Raw genomic sequence first — 20,696 nt, 5'->3', positions numbered from 1 at the left:
ACATATACAAACGCTGTAGGAAGATGTAAGGATTAAGTGTTTTGACAATGCGTCCTCCTTTTTTACGAGTTTGCTCTGTAAATTAAAACAAAAGACTTCAGACACGAAGAGGCCTTTAGAAGAAGCTGACATTTGATGGATTTTAAATTGCCAAATTTGTAAACAAAGTTATCCGGCAGTGGTTAGACGCTGTTACTGGGTTGATATCCGGTAATTAAGACAACCGAGGTCTAACGCTCTCTAATGTTTACTCCGACACTCTTGATGAAAACATTGATGAGCAAAGGGATGTCATAATCAAGTTTGACGTTTTCGAAAAATCTAGTTCAAATTTGTTGTTTTATTAAAAATTATATTTGAATTTGTTTCAAATATGTTGTTAAATGTGTTTTTTTTACTTCAATTATTATGGTACTTCTAGATATTAATATTCAGGTCGTCAGGTAAAAAAATTTACCAAATCGAAAAATGAGATATTTTTTGGTCAAATGGGATGGATGATGGTCATTGATTGAAACTTATAACAACACCCTAACAACACCCTACTAGGATATTCAGGAAGTGAATGTTAATAAGGAAGTGATTGTGGAATTTGATTTGATTTGACTCCCAACTATTTGTCGCTCTTTTCATGCACGTTTCCATCAGAATTGAACAAATGCATGCAAAGAGTGATTTGAACAAATTTAAAGTATTCAACCTTAACCGTATTGTTTGAAATGAAGCTTGACTATAGACAAGCTATAATACATTTATGAAAATTATGTATCAAATAGCATCAAAAATATTACCAAAATGCTACTTATACTATATCACCAAGACCAGGAGCGACTCAATTGTTTTTTCCTTTAAATATATGTATTTATTTGTTTTTGATTAATAAGCAGTAACGAGTATTATATAAAACAAAAGCATGGCAGGATAAAGGGGCGCAATCACGCATGCATATACTTCTTAGTTTAAGGGGCTTCGGACTCAAATATAAACGTAAGCACTATCTCCTCCACCCGACAGACAGACTGTGACAAAACCAAATCCTAATGCACAGTGTACATATATATACGTACGGTACAACCTAAACAGTTGAAAACACCAGATGAGAGCGCCATTTTGCACCTAAGTACCCTCTATTTGACTAAAATTTCTCTTTCCCGGACGAGATAACCTACCCCCCCCCCCCACACACACACACCTCTCTACACCAGTACAAAAATGGTGGTTGCGACTAGGAAGATAGTTTATACATAGTGTAGCAATAAATAATACCTGTTAATTCTTTAAAGTAAACATATAACCCACAAATATGACTACCACTAACAGACTATCTAACAGACATTATCTTATTCAAGATATTATATTTTCTTTCGTATATTATGCAGCCAGCTTCCGCAGTGCGGCGTACAAAGTCTGACGTAATAAATCAATCAGCCCTTTAAAACTGTGTTATACGTTAGGGGGTTGTAACTCTTGTTTCATTTTGAGCGAGGCACGTATATCCTCAACCATTCTTTTTTTGGATACACCTCAATCTTATTAGGACATTGACGAAGTTACAGCTATTTGGCTGTTCCAGTTAGTGAGTGCAATAATCCAGTAAAAGTATATTTGGGGACCAGGACAAACTTAATGTGATGAGTTTGATCTCATTTGGAAACCTTTGAAGTAAACGCCTTACTTCACTCAACCTCATTGTTCCCGAAGCCATTTTTATTGATTATGTACAGATTTTGCATTCGAGGGACTCTCATTTCATCTTAACAGCTGATATATCTAGGCCTATGGCACCACCACCACCAGATGGTGACAAATTCAAGTCAAAGCATATTCTTAACAGAGGAAACGGATAATTTTAGTATTCATATTGATATTATGTATAGGTAGGTCTTGTATTTTGACTCTGCTATTAATTTTGATAATGCAAGTTTTCACGGAACGCCGTAGTCTTAATTTAATAACCATCGATTGGTTCATACGGTATATATATATATAGGCGTCATATTCTTTCGTTCGTTATTATTTCATTTGTATAAAACAATAGCATGAACAATTATTTTCATTTCGTGATTTGGTCATATTAGAATATTACTTTAAATATTTTTCAATCATAAACTAGAACCAGAGTGTCTTCTCATAGGTGTTATTTATACACCTAAATTTTCTGCAGTATATCCCGGTGGAGGCTGGAAGTTTTTTCACTGTTCTTGATTTTCCTAACTCATTACGATTTTAATTAATATTAATTAATAAATTTAATTATATATAAATATATATATATATATATATATATATATACACATATATATATATATATATATATATATGTATATATGAGGTACGATCAATACACTAGGCCTTATGGACTTGCAGATGCATTCCAAGGTATCACTGTACGCCACTACTCCGTTTGAAAAGGCCTTTTCATGATATATTTTGCTCGTCATATGAAGGTATCCACCTAGTTTAGGCGCGGATCCAGGGGGGTTGGGCTACACCCTACCCTTTCAACCCCCCCCCCCCAAAAAAGAAGTAGTTACCAGGAATTTGCATTGAATTTGACAAAATGTGATGGTTGAATATATAATTGACAATTACACAAAGTGGTTAATAATGCACTAACGAGGAGTACCCAAACGGCGTGAAGCTAGAGGGTGAAAGTGGGGTTTGAAGATAAAAAAATGCATACAGCATCCTGCGTTCCAAAATGATAATATCATTACCCTCAAGAATATATTTGCAACCGACTCTCTTTGCGCTTTAGCTTCGCTGGCTTTAGAATTCCCATGTAATCCTTGGTCCCCGGTCCACGCAGTTAATCGTTACGCCGCTGGAAGCACCCCACCCACCCCCTGCCCTTCCCATTGTCTTCTTCCGTTAATTGTAACTCGCATAATCGAATAGTTTGATGGATATTCAACTATCTGTGAGTATTGCATGACTTTGTCAGAAAGTCAAGGGTGCAAAGCTATATATAAATTCCCATCGACGCTATATGCAGCTTTAAGTGATCAAACGGTAACTTACTGGCTTAAGTGTTATCTAGTCTATAATCCTTATATTATAGTTGTTCGCCAACTATAAGTATGACCTAACTCTTTCAATTCTTCAATTAAAAAAACGTGCTCCACACACGAACTCTCCTCATGCTTCCGCGCTAACATTTTTTTACGCCACATTTCGGGGACGGAGTCGGGAAGCATATACAGATTGAAAAGAGTCTAGCTATGCGTGTGATATTGTTATTTACATCGATTGTAATTAAATGAATGGTTCGCTCCGTTTTGTTCTCCGAGGTTGATTTTAAGACTAAAACAGAAAAGAATATCATGGTCACAATCTAATGAAATCAAATGTTGGTTCCTTTCCAAAAACCAAAAACCCAAATCCATTGAGATTTGATGCACTTTGTGTGCAAAAAGCATCAAGAAATGATATGAAGAGAAAAAGTTGAGCTCATTTAATGAAGTGTAATTAAGGCAGACGACTGTATATTTTTTGTATCATCATCATCAACATCATATCTCCCGCCTAGCTAATGCGCATGAGCACAAATCTATATCACAGTTGCCACGTTGTCATGATAGAGGTTTGCGTCCTCGAATAAGTACGTTACTTTAATTCCAAACCAAATATAGAATACTATATAGTTAATAATAGGCTGATATCATGTACAAGTATACCGAACACATTGCCTATAGACCTAACACCATCTATACAGTTATAAGTGAATGTAAGATATATATATATATACAGGGGAGGAGACTAGAGTATAGGCCTATACAGTCATAACTTGGTACGGTTAAGTACACTTTAGGGAGAACGGTGGGTACAAAAGCCTAAGTAGAATAGAGATAGCCTATATTTCAAAACCAACCAGCTAACTTGCTTATTTCAAAACTCATGTAGGCTGTTAAAAAAATATAAAAAAAAGTAAGCCCAACCATGTGTCTCGATCTTATACATGATTACTATGCATGCTTATTATGACATTTTCCTGTACGATTTGTGAGATATCATGTTTAGGTGTTGGCTCATAAATAGGCTATATAGTATCTGACCTAAAAACTTGAACAAGTCTAAAAATGATATTTTTTAGTAACCATATTTTAGTTTCGATGGCTGTCTTTATGGAGAACTGTTTATTTTCTTTAGCAGGGGTGGTATTTGAAAATGTTGTTGCTATAGTGATGACGTTGTTTTCATCATGACCTTTGATTGGCTAATATGTAAGAATACAACAACATAGGGACCAGAATGTTATCTCCTACTATAGTGGTACTTTGATAACAAACATTGACAAACTTGACATTTTAATGAACGTGTCTCCCAAACGAAACAAGATTTGGGGTCGTTCTTTTTTGTTTCTCGTAAATTTAATCTTCTCTATTGTACATGGTCGTTGCGTTTTCCCCATGTAAATAATTAAAATCCATGTTTGACTCCAGCATTGTGTTTGTTGTTTCTCGCTTACCTGGAGTTCGACATATTTTATAAAACTGGGTCTCCAACAGACTATTCGAGATACATAAAAAAAACATGTGTACGTATGTGACATTGTAGGCGATATTATAAGCATGAGTGAGAGAGAAGTGATAAAGGAGACATGTTCAAAGGAACTTTATAGGAAACATTTTTATAGGAATTGTTTCTATAGATTAAAGTGATTTATCTAAAAAGAAGGTAAAAAATATTATATGTTTTGCTATTCCGTTTATATAAGTATAGACTAAATAACACCCTCCGCACACTACCCCCCCCCCCTCCCACCATGCACCTCTACTCCACCTCTGTGTCAATATGATAGACTTTTCCGGTGACATCATAAACTGGCCTATAATATGCAAAGATTCCATTTCAAAATGCAAACACTACAGAGGACATTTACCTGGTCGATAAGGCCTGCATGCATGGCTTTTCCATTCACTTAATTATTCATCAATTCAATTTTAGACTTTGATTTAATCTTTGTTTCGTGTTACCCTCCAGGGGATTTTTCAAATTTAAATCTTTGTGTAGCATTTTTTTTTTTTTTTTGAAGAGAGGGGGGGTCGTTTTTTTTTACTGATTGACGTAACTTGATGCTTTGATGCATCTACTGGGAGACGATATTGACCTTTTGGTCAACGACTTAGAAAATAGTAATGAAAGAATGTAAACAAAATGAAAACAAAACCTCTTGATGATTATATAATAGTATAGCCCTTCTTCTCAATATATTACTAAGTCCTATACAGGAGCAGCAATGAGGTATAGGCCAACGTGGCTCCTCTCAAGTATATAGATCTAGTTCATCAAGCAGAATGTTGTTTAAGACTCAAATTGCAATAGATTTTCTCTCCTCTCCTCTCCTCTCCTCTCCTCGCCTCTCTTCACCTCTCCTCTCTTCTCTTCTCCTCTTTTCTCCTCTCCTCCTTTTTTCTTTTTCTTTTCTTTTCTTATGCTACATATATAGGCCTATTTATAAAACCCTTTGCAGTATTTGGTCTATTTACTTTATTAACCAATCAGTTTACGGTCGGGTTCCTGACGTCACCAGATGTTTCAATTCTTTGCCTAGCCCAGATATATGCTTTGTTTCAAATGAAGAAATTACAAAAACTAAAATAAAAATTCATGGTAGACTAAATTAAAAGGAAAACCACGAATTCAAGAGAAGCCGACTATTTATCGATTTGACTGGAAACCTAAATCTTGAAATTGATGAGATACAAGATTGTAAGATACATTTCATGACGGATCGCTTTCCAAAAAGAATTCAGTAATTTAGATAACTTTTTTTATATTCAGGGAAAAGACATTGTTTACAGATTCATTCTTCCAAACACCAGATGGAAAACTACTTGTCCTATTTTCAAAATCATTGATTATTCATTTTTTTTCATTTTGTCTTCAAATGATAACAAATGTTGATTCTGTCACACAGAGATATGTTATGTAAACACGTTACAAGATGTCACTATAGCACAATGCTAGATTGATCACTGGCCGGAAATTACAAACTGACGTAGCTTACTGACAAAATATCGACCATTTTTTTTAGAGGCTTTTCTTACTATATTATGTATATAGGAACCAGAACGAACGTTAGATTGCACACTTACAAAACACGATTTGTTACAGGTGATGGTTTGTCTAACCTAATGACTTCAGACATCTGTACATTTTACATAGTGCGAACGACGAGGAGACAGCAAATAAAAGTATAAAAGAAAACCAAATAAAGATAACTTCGGGATTACTTGGAACAAAGAACGGAATACATCTCGTGAGTAATTCTTGAAGAGCCCCACAAAGTCACATTATCATGAAACCTGCTTCATGGATCCACTGGTCTATTTTCTCTATTACCCCCTCCCCTACCCCTCCTTGCCCCAGTTAAATTATACAAAGGTGATAGATGCCCTATACCATCACTATTACAATCGACGCGCGGGATTCTCTCCACATAGGTGTGACGTTATTCACACTATATTTACGGTCAGATTAAGAAGAGACGTGCGTTGCAGCATGAAATTAGCGAAATACGGTATACTCCCATGGTTTGGAGCAGCTGATCTTGTTAAATATACCCAGTAGTAACAATTTCCCATATTCCCCAATCAGATTAACTTAACTTATAACTAGGGAAACGTTTGCACCCGTCCCCCATATATATATATATATATATATATATATATATATATATATATATATATATATATATATATATATTCAATCAGCATCCATATCCTATAGTGGTTAGGGTGTCCGCATATAAAGCGGGAGGCCCGGGTTCGAATCCCGATGGAGGCTGGAACTTTTTTCACTGTTCTGGATTTTCCAACTCAGTACGATTTAAATTATATACACACACACACATATATATATATCATATTTTATAACAATATCCACGCCGCCACAATGGCTATATTCAGACGTTTACTAGCTTTAGGTTTATCTTTTACTTGTTTCATTTTGCTCATTAGATTAAAGGATTTGCATGATGTTGGTAACATATTGATATCACTTGACAAAATATGCCATGGTAAAGATTTCATATAACGAAAGTAGAAAAATCTGTATTAATATTATAGGAGTTTCTTTGTTGTCTTGTATTTTGGGTTGCTTAAATAATACGTTAATTATACGTAAATTATAAGCGAATTCTAAGGAGCTTTGTAAGGTTACAATATAATATATTAACATATCTTAGTATGCTAATATTCAGATTTTCATATATAAAAGATATTATAATATATTATCTTATTATCTGAATGTCTTAATTTTCAAATATTTGAATATTCACTTACTGAATTTTAGTATCTCAATTTCAGTCAATATCTATTCACTAAAAATGTTAGGATATTGCGATATTTTTCTCAAGATCTTAATGTCAAATTAAAAGCTCCGTAGTGGTTAACGCAACAGAAAGCAAAATTACTGTATCCATTCAGGTATAGAAATCAACCTAAATCGTGTTTGATTGAAAAAAATATTTGTCATTTAATGACTGCAAAGATACATGATGTGTTTACAGCGTTAGGATCATCCCGCCATGCTAAGAATTCAATCAAAAATATTGCTTACAGTTTATTGCAAACTATACAGTGTCACAGCATGTGGTTAGTAATTAGAGCCGAAAATCTGTAAACAAAGAGTGATAAACAACAACACGGTTTGCATACTTTTACAAACATTGTTGCGGTATGGATATAACCTGTATAGGCGTATACTAATTTTGCATGTAAGCTTCTAGGCGATCATTACGGCTTTTTATATCAAGCAGAAGTGTAGGCTAATTTTCTGTATATCGCACCTTTATATCAATATAGTAATGTTTAACACAATGAGTAATAACAACAGCAATTTTTTTTTTTGGGGGGGGGGGGGCATTTTGATTCTCGTACAGCACCGCCGCATTGTATATGAATCTGTATAGGCGCATGCAAATTTGCATGTATTGTAAGCTTCTAGGCGATCATTAAGGGTTTTGATGTTTAGTATACGTATATAGATTAATTTTCAGTTGATTTCACTTTTTTATAAAGAGAATCATTAGGTACCTCGTGAATAACACTCGTACATAAAATTGGATAGAAACCTTGCAGTGAAATATCAATAAAAATATTACACAGTGAAGGGTGAAGTGTTAAAATCGACAGAAACGCGTAAGCAACTCTTTTGGCATCCTCTGCGCACTTTGGCGTTGATTTTCGGCGTTGATTCCCGTTACCTTAATCCACCAAAATTCCACCAGGAATAGTGAAAGCATGGCCAAAAAAGGTCTATATAGGTTAACAACCGAGCCAAAACAATAATTTATTACAAGAACTCGGTTAGACTCCAAATATATTACATTTGATGCATCTGCCCATTGCGTTATAATCACGTTTATTTTGATGGTATCAAAGTATATGTGGTATATATAAGGCGTGCTCGGGCTGACAGAACATATCCCTATATATATTCATTGACATATGTATACGCGTGGGTGAGTTTAGGCTCATATACTGAATACCGTATGTCTTTCTTTAACTTCTTTCATATATAAAAAGCGCCGGTGTGTTGAACACACTAATCTTGGTTGCGGGTAATGCAAGCTGTAATCGTATATATCTATGTAAATAGGTTAGCTATGCTTTGGCTGTTCGCCGAATACTTCAAACTAATAACATTTGCTCCATAAATTGTTCTGTGTCATCGGCATTCTGTGTCATCGGCATCTAACGATAGTTACGTCGCAATGCAAAAAAAAAATATTACATTTGAGCTGTTCTTTAGAACGAGATGTCATCCAATTTTTCTTTATCGATTTTTATAAAAGGAATTGATTTAGAAAAGAAACAGTTACAAGACTTGTCTACAAGGTCAGTGCTCCCTGAAACGCATGATATAAAAAATGACAATGTAGAAAAGTAGGAATCGGAGAGAACAATTGAGAGTAATACAACAAAAGCTATACGAAAAAAAAAACAGGACAAGATCATATACATCCTAATTACTTAGAGTGGGATGTGTGGGATGTGTGGGATGAGTGGGATGTGTGGGATGTGTGGCAAACTAATTATTTCGTGTATATATACTTTTTGTCTTTGGTGAAATTTAACAGAATTTTGATATTGGTGCACGGGTATAGGTCTATCAATGAATTGGTAAACTATTTTACTTGAATATGATTGGTTGACTTAGGCTAACTTAACTGTTAGTGTGATTGGTTGACTTATCTTGTAACTTGAATGTAAGTATGATTGATCGACTTCAGTATGATTGTCGTTAGTGTGATTGATCGATTGATCGACTTCTCTTGGAATGTGAGTATGTTTGATCGACTGCTCATGAATTGTGAGTATGATTGGTCAGCGTAGCTTGAACATCAGTATGCTTGATCGACTCTCTTGAAATGTGAGTATGATTAGTCAACGTAGCTTGAATGTTAGTCTGTTTTGTCGACTTCTCTTGAAATGTGGGTATGATTAGTCAACGTTGCTTGAACGTTAGTATGTTTGGTCGACTTCTCTTGAAATGTGATTATGATTGGTCAACGTAGCTTGAACATCAGTATGTTTGGTCGACTTCTCTTAAAATGTGAGTATGATTGGTCAACGTAGCTTGATCGTCAGTATGTTTGGTCGACTTCTCTGGAAATGTGAGTATGATTGGTCAACGTAGCTTGAACATCAGTATGCTTAGTCGACTGACCTTACATGCAAGTATATTTGATAGATTTAATTTATTCAATAACAAGTACGAGAACGACATTAACAACAAGACTACGTACAGCAATAATACAGAACACGTGACCAAAATAAACCGCTTCACAATGTTCAATACTTTGGACGTTGCAAGAGGAGGACTTGAAGTGATAAAAGCTTTTCAACAATTAATATATATATATATATACTAATAATTAAAAAAATTAAGGAAACGTTACTGAATCATCAGGCTGTCAGCTTGGCTCTCTGTCTTTAAAACTGACCTTTCAACAACATTTTGCTGTTGTGACGTCAGCCGAAGTATATGTCAAATTTCAATCTAAGACAGATAGAAATTTTCAATCAGTACTGATTTTAACGGTGGTGTATACGTTTAAACAATATACTTACATCTTCACACTCTGTCGTATTTGGTTGGGACCATATCGCTTGTCCATTATTGAAAAGACACGTTCTGTAAGCCTTGCCGTCTCCTGTTGGGCATGGTAGGGTGACGTCACGACGAATCGCGACGGGAGGCCATTGAAATAGACCTTTAAGGCTAACAGTGACCGTACTCGGACAATTTGCTACAAGAAAGAAGAAGACATCAAATAGGAGAATGGGATATTTGAATTTATCTAAATGTCATAATATGAAATTTAATTATCCGTTATTGTAATTTTTAATGTGTGCATGTTTGAGTGTATTTGCTGTAGCATGCCGTTTATCCCGCGTTGCCACCCTCCCCCACCCTCCTCCTCCTCCGCTTTTTACACTTGTTCAGGAGGGGAGTAAAACGATGGAAATATTGCATGTATAATAACACCACCATAACTTAATTATTGCAATGACGTAATGAGCTTCAACCTCTTTGTCAATCACATACTTATAGCTATAGTAAATATGGCTTATCTTAGGGTTATAATGGCGATGGTTTTTTCAATATTCCGAATGAATCACCGAAACATTGTATGAAGGAAGTTGATAGAGGGACACTGTCCACCCCCACCCCCCCCCCCTTAATACCTTCATTTACTCGGAAACTACTCTAGCTTGACATATACAGGTTTCATACGAACAGTTTGTCGTAGGCTATAAATGCTGTCGTCGGAATAACGGCACTTCTTCAATATTTATTATTCTTTTGAAGAAGTGTTTAAGGTATTGGTTCTTATCACGAAGTAGCTTATAGAATAAAATGTTAAAACTCTCGTGGAGATAATTTAAATACGCTTCTTTGACTGCTCAGCACTCACTCACTATTAATACATGAAACTCTCCTAATTCGGATAGAATATGGATTTTGATTACCTAGGACTTCGCAGAGTGTACCGTTATACCCCGGTAAGCAGTGACACAGATACCGTGCATCTCCGTCAGAAACCGTCTCGCAGTTGGCGTCGTTTCTGCACGGTTTGGTCAAGCAGATATCATAGGAAGAACACGCTGGCCCGTAGAAACCGGGGTGACAAACACACCGGTAACCGTGTTCAGATGTATCATCGATTTCACATCGCGATGTTGTCTCGTCACAATGTCTCATGAGACAAACGTCGTAATCTTGGCAGAGGTCGCCATGGTATCCCGTTTCGGCAGAGTCACATTCACACGTGTACGACCCATTTCCAAGATGGATGCATTGTCCTCCATTTTGGCAAGGTCCGTCATGGCAGGCGTTATACTCTGAGCAATCGGCACCGTAATAACCGTCACCACAGACACACCGGTATGAGTCCGGCCATATATTTTCACATTCTCTTTGCCCAGTGCAAGGTGAACCGAAACAGGCGTCGATGTATTGACATAAATTCCCTCCAAAGCCTTCCGCACAGCTACACTGAAATTGTCCTTCAATCTTAACGCATGTTCCATTGTTTTGGCAAAGTTTAAACAGTATGCATGGGTTCCTATATTGGCATTTATCCCCTTCAAAATCGTCAGTGCACATACACAAGGTGTCGTTACCACTGGGCGTGTAGCCACAAGTGCCACCGTTTTGACAGGGAGGCCTGCAATCTGCAAGATAAAAGATCAAAGCATATTAAATATGGGAAGACACAAAAAAAAAAAAAAAAAAAATCGTACAAAAAGTGTTTAACAATGGCAATGTTGTATCAGGTTTATATTGTTCTTATAAAGTTGTTGATGGAATTTCAAAGAAATAAACTAACCTGATTATCAAAATTGAAATAGCAAAATGTATAAACTAGTTGAAATACTGTCATTGATAATTGAAAGTTTCAGAACTGCGATGTGAATAATAATAATGTTTTTTTTTTTTGAGGGGTGGGGGGCTTTTTTTTTTTTGCTTTTGTATTTGTTTTGTTGTTGATGTATTTTTGTAAACGGTTCTGTTCCGATATTAAAGAATCCGATGCGCAGTATTTAATCTTTTCTGTTTGAATCTAACACGTTTAATCCAAACATTATAATGAAATAAGAACAATGGTGTTATGAATAACATCATGGGTGACATCAAGTTCAAACCTAATGGTATGGCACTTAACAGTCGACAACTGTCCCGATGTATATATATATACATATGTATATATATATTTATATAAATATGTGTGTGTGTATTTATAATATTATAATATATTACAATATATTTATTTTGCGAGCAATTACACCATACCTTCTTTTCAAACCATTTTGAAATGGTTCAATGAAAGATGACGAAATCAATATGATAATAATATGTGTGAATTTTACTATTTTTTCATTATAACTGCTATGATTTACTAAAATATTCGTTTTATTGGAACGAGTGGTATGAATATATTATCCAGCTCATCCTCTCTGAGCTTTTAAAACAAACCGTGGTAGTAAACATATCAATATATATTGACTCAGATTGGATAATAACAATTCTCATATACATAAACGCGTACAGTAATGTAAACAGTAACAGCTTTTCACATTCTGAGAATGACTAAAACCTCCATAAAGTTCATTTCCTTGTTTTTAAAAGTCAATAACCCGTGTAGGAAGACGTGCAGGAATGAAGGCATTGGAAGACCTTTGCATATACAGTTTTGTGGTTTGCATGAAGCAATATATCCCGTGGGGCGGCTTTTAGAAATTTCAATATCTGTGTGGAATAATTTAAGGAAACTCCTCCGATTTCTGCTTTTGAATGTCAATGTAATACTATTTTCGTCGAACTATAGGAATTTGCCACAGAAAATGCAGTAAATAACAGATAGCAATATAATGTGCTCTATGTTACTCTTTTTTTTTTTTAATCTCTTTTTTTTTTTCCTTCTGTAATGATCGTCATTGGCGGAGCAATCTATCATGATTGTTGAAAAAGAAACCATGAGTGACTTCAAATGATTTCAATCAAACTTTACTTGTATATATTGGCATTTTTAGGTTTATTGCTAAGATATACTATTTCGCAATGTTAATGTGAAAGTATATACCATGGTGGCGTCACCACCGATATTCATTATTTTCCAACAACAAAAAAACGAGTAAAAAGATGAAAAGGGAACAGAAAGAAAAAAAAAAGAGATTTATAAGTTCTAAGAAGAATTAAAAAGAAAAAATTGAAAGAAAATACTTTATCTCAGACTTGAATATTGGTTTTGAAAGCTAGGGGCTTAATTTGAAGAAAAATATTGTAGGCACAAACATTTATTCTGATATGTTGTAATCAGTTAAAAAAAACGCCGACATCAGGTCAGGTTGGATATCTATAACACTTTTAAATTTTGGAAAAATGACCCTTTAAACCAGGGTTGTCCAACCTACGGCCCGCGGGCCAAAGTCCGGCCCGCCGCAGGGTTGCGTCCGGCCCGCCAGAGATGCTCTACGGTGCGAAATTTTAGTGAGCAGATTTATTGATAACAATTTGAAGCTATATAATCTAATCATTCGAACCTTAATCTGGGTCCAAAAAACTGCATACAGGTTAGTTTGTGTGACACTCTCTCAGCGGAGGAGGGGGGGGGGGGCGGCTGAACTTTATTCATCTCTTTTATCAGGAAGGAAAATAAATCAGTGGCTTCGGGCAAAAAAATCGAAAAATCGAGCGTAGGGTTCATGCGGCCTCTCCTTCATCATAATCATTCCATGTGGCCCTCCTCTGCAAAAGGTTGGACAACCCTGTTTTAAACAGACAATGTTCATCATTTAAAGTGACTGGACCACATAGTCTAATACACAGTCCGTTAGATCAGTTCACCATGTGTACAACACCAAATTTAATGTAAACAAAAAACATATAGAAGACATTTATGGTCTCAAATGGACATATTTACACTGTAGTATATATACAAACTTATGAAGGATGGATGGTGTTAAATGCTCCCCTCGAAAGGTATATACTCCTCTGTCATTTATATATATATGCATTTAAAAGAACATATCTTTTAGTTGAGCTATTAGAATTAAGAAAACAATTAATTAACATAAACAGTTAGTTCTACAGCTAAGGAGCCGATGTTATCATCAATTTAGCCTTAAAGGAACGTTCCAGAGATTGAGCATGTTTTTTTATATTTTTTATAAGTATGCATGGTGCGCGCATATCGTGAAAACTAAAATAGCAGAAGAAAAAATTACCAGCACTCATTTTGTGTTTTAATTTTCTTCTATTCGTCCCAAAACATATCAAGACTATCAAACATCTACCTAAAAGTCATCCTTAAAAGGTTTCCTCTTTGAGTTGTTGACGTCTAATAGGTTACTTCTCAAGAAAAATGTCGAGATATATATCATTCTAGGAATTCATTTGCAGTAATCGAATATACCCGAGGGGAACTAACAAGAAAAATGTTGACACGATTCATGGCTATCGTATTAGCTCAAAGGGTTATTCTTTGCACTAACTTAACAGAATATTTTGACTTAAATTGTTATTAGCAAACCATATGGCTCTAGGGTTATCTATTACATACGCTTAATAATTTGGCGTTGATAGTTTTTTTTTTTATCTGAAGGCTTTAATTCTATTTTCTTCTGATTCCTTTCTCCTCTCTTTTCTTCTAAAGTCGTTTTTTGTTTTTGTTTTTTGTTTTGTTGTAGCATTAACGGTGCCGTCATATAGATCTAGAATTATTCAAACGTTACCAATCATTCAGGGGGTGGGGTGGGGGATAATAATATTTGTTCACAAATGTTGAATGGGATAATGAATTAGCTGTAAAGTATGTTGACAGAGAGGTGTGATAATGGTATGACGTAATGGGTCCTTCGTTAAAAGTTGGACGTGAACAAAACAAACCAAATGTAGGTATAGTTGCAACACCCTTGCTGATTTTGTAAATAAAGCATTTTTTTATATTTATAAGACGCTAATAGAGTTCACTGTCATAAAGGCTCTGATGCTGTTTGGTGCTAAAGCTTCATAATGTAGTGTAGTTACTTCATTAACTTGAAGTTAAATATAAAGCAAAGGACGTTTTTTTTTTAAATTTTATATTTAATCTCTGCATTTACATGTGCTTACTACTATATGACAAGTGACTTTGGTATTTGGTAGAGCCCCATTGGTCAATAGCCATATATTTGATAAAACAAAGCTCGTTCTGGAATAAATGTTCATATAGTTTGATATATTGCAGTCCTTTTTCTAGAAGGAGGGGGGAGGGGGTAGCAATCTATTTTTTTTTCGAGAAAATTAGACTGACGAAATCAAAAAAGAAAAAAATATTGAAATTATTATTGTGGGTGACATCAATTATTACTTTTTCAATAGTATTCTTGTAGTCAGTAGAAACATTACAACATATACTCTATGCTCAGACTATAATATATAGTCAACTTGTATATATCCTATAATAATCGAACACCGTACGAAGCTTTTATGATAAGTGTGTGTGTGTACAAATATAGCACGGACATTTCTGTAAAGGCATTCCAATGTGTAGCGCGACATGATATTAATACACTCAACAGCGCAGGCATTTCTTTCCTTTTTTCTCCTTGAAACAAACCATCTTGACCAAAGCTATAAAAATAGAATTGTCCATGTACGAAGTATATATCAGTGTGTGTGTGTGTGTTAGCCTGGTGTGAGTCTGGTGTGGTGTGTTTAAAGAAGAACTTGACGTCCCGTACTGACCTATAACGTTATAATCTGAGAATAACATCCCACCATTAGTTTCCTACGGGATTACATTATTTCAACAACATTTAAATGTGCGACACTGATGTGAATATTCATGTTCAAATATTAAGAATATGTCAGAAATGAGACATATCTGACAAGTTTCATCTGGCGTAATCAAAGTTTGAACCAACAGTTTGCGTTTCGGGACTACATCATTACAAACATATATTACATACATATATACATTACATACAGACTCTACATACAAACATAACATACAGACATTGCATACAGACATAACATACATACATTACATACAGGCATTACATACAGACATTACAGACATAACATACATACATTACATACATAGTACACTATACATACAGACATTACATATATGTACAGACATTACATACAGACATTACATACATACATTTCATACATACATCACATACATACATTACATACATAGTACACTACATACAGACATTACATATATGTACAGACATTACATACAGACATTACATACATACATTTCATACAGACATACAACTTCCGAACATGGTCACAGATGTTCTGTGGAAAAGAATCTATTCTCGGTCTATAAGAGATACAATCACTTGATTATGCAGAAGCGTAGCGATAGGCGGTTCATTGAAACAGGGGCCCGCACTGTCCAGGTTGGTTCCGAAATTTCTGAGACAACAGATCACAAATTTCCATCTTATTTCAGTAGTTTTTGCATGAATAATAGTTTTGATGTATCAGTGTGGCATACAGGAGTAGGAATTAATTCAGATCCTGGTTGTGGACACATGGGCCGAGACCAGGACACAGTGTGTCACCTTTGTTTCAACATTAATCAAGATTGTATTGGATAAAGATAGTAAAACTTGTACCACCGTACAACACAAAATGAAGTTAAAAATGATGGAAATGACCGCACCACTTTCCATTTATTAGCTCCCTTATCCCCCCAAAAAACAAATTCTCATACGGGCCAGTTGTCAAGTGCAGTTTAGCTGAAGAGCGGGATTTCCCCCTTGAACCGAGGACCCCCTGAAACAATCCTATAGTTACGTCACTGACTATTAGCCCTTCCAACATGCTGATGTATATTTCAAAGTAGGATGTGGTCTGTTTGGAGTAAGGTTGACGTTTAAGCAGCTTTCGGGGTGGGGTGTAAGTTTTGATAATTTTTGATAAGTTTTGATAATTTACCAAACTTTCCTTTTTGAATAAATGTTTTTAATTGTTCAATTGGCCAAACGGATATGTTCGCTAGCCTTATATTAAACTCTCCAACATAATAATAAATAAGCTATAGTAAATATATAGAAATGCCCCTGGTTTTGCCTATTTCATCGCCCAGACACTTATAGACCACTTTAGTATTAACCACATTCCAAAGGAAATCTGGGTCAAGTCCTAGAATTTTCCTGCAGTATCTGAAATCAAACTTAGCTATATATTTCTTATGAGAGTTTAGCTTGAATGCACCCGATTGTCGCAAGATATACATTTAGCCATACCATGACATTTGAAGAGAAAAAGACCCAACATATATTGCACGACAGTAAAAGTCTGGTTTCTACTAATAATTTCCATAGTATGTTCTTCAGTGATATACACATCGTAACGAATCGAAACCTCGCATTGCTGTTATACGTTCTCTGTATGTGACAATCGGGTGTCGCATTTCATCGAAAACATAAAAAATTCTGCTTTAATGCAACCAAACCATAGTTTATGTTGCGCCTATGTTTATATATATGTATTTGTGCTACATGAGTGAGACTATATATGCTTCACATACTCAACGGTATATCAGTTACTTGAATATATGTTAATGATAGCTAGACAGATCGGTTAACTTCCGAAGAGTATGTGACATTTAAATATATGAAGTGAAAGAATTTTATCGGGTGAATAATTGTGTAAATAACCGTTCAGTTGAATTACATATGACTATGTTTAAATCTTAGCGTGATTCATTTTAAAACGACACAAATTTGGTTAAATAACTATCCTTTTTTTTTGCAAAAAGAAAAAAAAGGCCTTCCTGTTTGATCAACACCAGCTGTACAATCAAGCCTTTACCGATAAGTACCACACTTCGGAGTTTAAATTTACTCAATCTCTTTAAAAAAAAAAGTGAACAATTCTCTGTCATCTATTGTCAGTCACCGGTTTGGCGTTTTATGACTGTATTGCAAATGTTGATAAAAAAACAACAATAACGGCCTGTATGTAGTATAGAGTTTTCCAATAGGTTGGTCGTTCCCTACCAAAATATCAAAATATTGATATATGCGCTACATTACATCTATAAAGTGTGAAAGATACAACTCATATCGTAAGAGAGAATGTCTATTCAATATGGCAGAGTTTCAATTACGTAGTCGACACAGTGAGGTTTATAAGACTTGTAAAATGTTGAGGCGTATTGGATAAATGACAGGGACCCCCTCCATATATCTCATAAGACTAGGTGGGGGAAGGGGGTGGGAGGGGTGAGGAGTCAGACCAATGTCGAGCGATATGTGCCGTAGGCTGATAATCATTGTTTTGCAAAATATTGGGAGACTTCCCACAAGCCCAGTGTCGGAGAGGGAGGGGGTGGCAGAATTATCAGCTAAGAATGATGACAAGTAAATTTAAATATATCACGCTTTGAGTATTCAAATCAGTAAAAAATGAAAGTACTTATTCTTCCCCCTACCCCCCCCCCAGGGTCAAGGTTGTTGCACGACAAACCGTTTCTAATTCTCAATCCCTCGCTCTTCGTCTCCACCCCCCTTCCCTTCCCCTTCCCCAATCTGTACCTGTAACGTTTTTACCTGAGTCTATAATCAGAAAATCTAGGACGGGGCAAGGGGGCATATGCGAGGAAAATACTAGTGTCTCGTGGAGAGGGGAGAGCAATGTACTTTCAATAGATCAAAGTATGGCATACGTTATTCACAGGAGATAAGCCACATAGTGTGCCAAGAGAGATAAATGATGTTTCGTGGAGAAACCCCTGCTCCCCCCACCCACCACCTGCCCTACGACGTTATCACCACCAATACTGCTCCTGTTTATATGTAGTGACTGGACACACTACAATTTTAAGCTCATGCTTATATGTGTTCCCAGCACTAATGACCTAAAATTTACCAATACAGTGTATCATTCTATAGATGTGTGCGCTTAGCCCGTTTTCAATTCAGTCTATTGAATAAGGTGAATTACACGATTAGGATCGTTGACATACCTCAATTACAAAACCACTGCCCAAATGTTTTAAACTGTCTTTTGTTTTAAACAGTTTAGTTAACATCATGCATCACCCCCACCCCCCCCCCCTCCCCGAGAATATTTCAAAACGTTTCCATCGTGAATCAGATTCTTCTTTGTTTGCTTTTCTTCGAGCAAAGAAATGTTTGGCTAGAACAAGATTCTGAACATTCAGTGACCCCTGCAGGATTAAATGTACTGGTATACACTGTGTTCTACAAACTGAGTAATTCATCCATAAACTTACTGACATCCCGATACATATCTATATTTCTTTGCTGGAGGGTTCAAGTCATAAACCGCAGTATACCTTGGGATGAATGTACTAACCAGGAATTTAATTCGATAGAAACCAAGAAAGGGACCCGGCAGTGATTTCAAAAGAACTCGGCTTTACTATTTCTTTGCTGAGGGTTCAGTTCAAATAAAAAAAAAAATGTTTCAATCGCATTAAACAACAGTGGTTGTCTTGATTGAATTTTAACTTTTTTTTTTTTTTTAAACTTACCTTGTGCATAACTGACGTGAAATAGGAATAACCAAACCCCTCCGATAATCAGCAAATGATTAAGAACCGGCATCGTTCGTTCTTTCTGAAAATCTGACATCATTTTTCCAACCATATATAGCCGATAAGTCGTTATTTAAGCCAGGGAGCTGCTATACCCTGACTTAACAAAGTCGTTATCCAACCCGAAGAAGAACCTGTAACATGTACTGTCTGTAAATTACCCTGCCCGCTCTTTGAAATCTCTCTACCGGCAATTGTTTTAATTTAAATGTGATTGAATTCGACAGGGGTACTCCGTTATACCAAAAGTCCTAACAGAACTGCAACTCGAGTTGAAAATAACTTTGTCGTTGAAAAATCCGCTAAAAATTACTGAAAATTGTTTCTCGAGACAGCTTTGAAAACGGTTTGAAGTATGTGTGGGAATTTTCCAACAAAGATAGTAATTTTAAAGGAAAGCAATCAAAGACTCGTTAAAGCTTTAATAAGACCGTCGTCGGTTGTTCGTTGGTGGTCTGAAGACGAAACTACATGCACGTTTATTAATATCCTTAGACAGCTAGAATAGAACTGAAGTATCAAACCAAAGCGATCGTCGATTTCATATTTAGAAGTATATATGCCTATACGGACCGATTTCCGACGAATAGAAGTGAATCCTTGGAAGTCTTTTGAAGAAATGGTCTGGTAATCTGATCTGACCCGCCTCCCTCTCCGCTTGAGAAAGATGGATGCCGGTGAGAAAGATACGCCCACGCAGAAACGAGAACAGCCCGTTGGGTTATTCCTGCTTGTTGTAGTAAATAAGCGAATAGTTTTATATATATATTTAGTCAACGCTATATATGTATCATGGTTATGTTCCCGTGCTTGCATGCTCACAAAATGACACGAACCGTTCCTTGCGTCTTTTTTTTACTGCAAGTTGACAAACTGACGTCACCATCTCTGAGCGAATCACAGATGGCAAAATTTGGATCCGATAATAATTTTTTGAAAAACTTCTAAAAAGAGCTAACATCGTTTGTGTATATAGTTTTCATTTAGTATTATGTCCTGCAGGGAGACATGTTATATGGGTTTCATTACATGTCCGTCAGGCTGGCTAAGTAAGCCTTCCGTGTTATCTTATAAACGAAAAGATGATAATTGGGGGTTGTGTACTCTTTAATTTAGC

The 20,696-nt window shown here is 35.7% G+C and overlaps 1 protein-coding gene across 1 annotated transcript in view; it reads right to left on the bottom strand.

Moving 5' to 3' along the window:
* LOC139961740 (adhesion G-protein coupled receptor G6-like) overlaps positions 1–20,389 on the bottom strand; it is a 51,798-nt gene extending 31,409 nt beyond the window's left edge. The window contains exons 1-3 of the mRNA XM_071961181.1: positions 19,517–20,389; positions 10,983–11,687; positions 10,080–10,258 (exon numbers count right to left, since the gene is read on the bottom strand). Of these exons, the coding sequence (XP_071817282.1) occupies positions 10,080–10,258; positions 10,983–11,687; positions 19,517–19,631 (999 nt within the window). The 5' untranslated portion in view covers positions 19,632–20,389. The remainder of the gene's footprint in view (positions 1–10,079; positions 10,259–10,982; positions 11,688–19,516) is intronic.
* Between the last annotated feature and the right edge of the window lie 307 nt (positions 20,390–20,696).

Source organism: Apostichopus japonicus, chromosome 20 (genome assembly GCF_037975245.1).
Source record: "Apostichopus japonicus isolate 1M-3 chromosome 20, ASM3797524v1, whole genome shotgun sequence".
Lineage (NCBI taxonomy): Eukaryota > Metazoa > Echinodermata > Holothuroidea > Aspidochirotida > Stichopodidae > Apostichopus > Apostichopus japonicus.
Note: the sequence above shows the minus strand (reverse complement) of the source record. Positions and strands in the feature narration are given on the sequence as shown.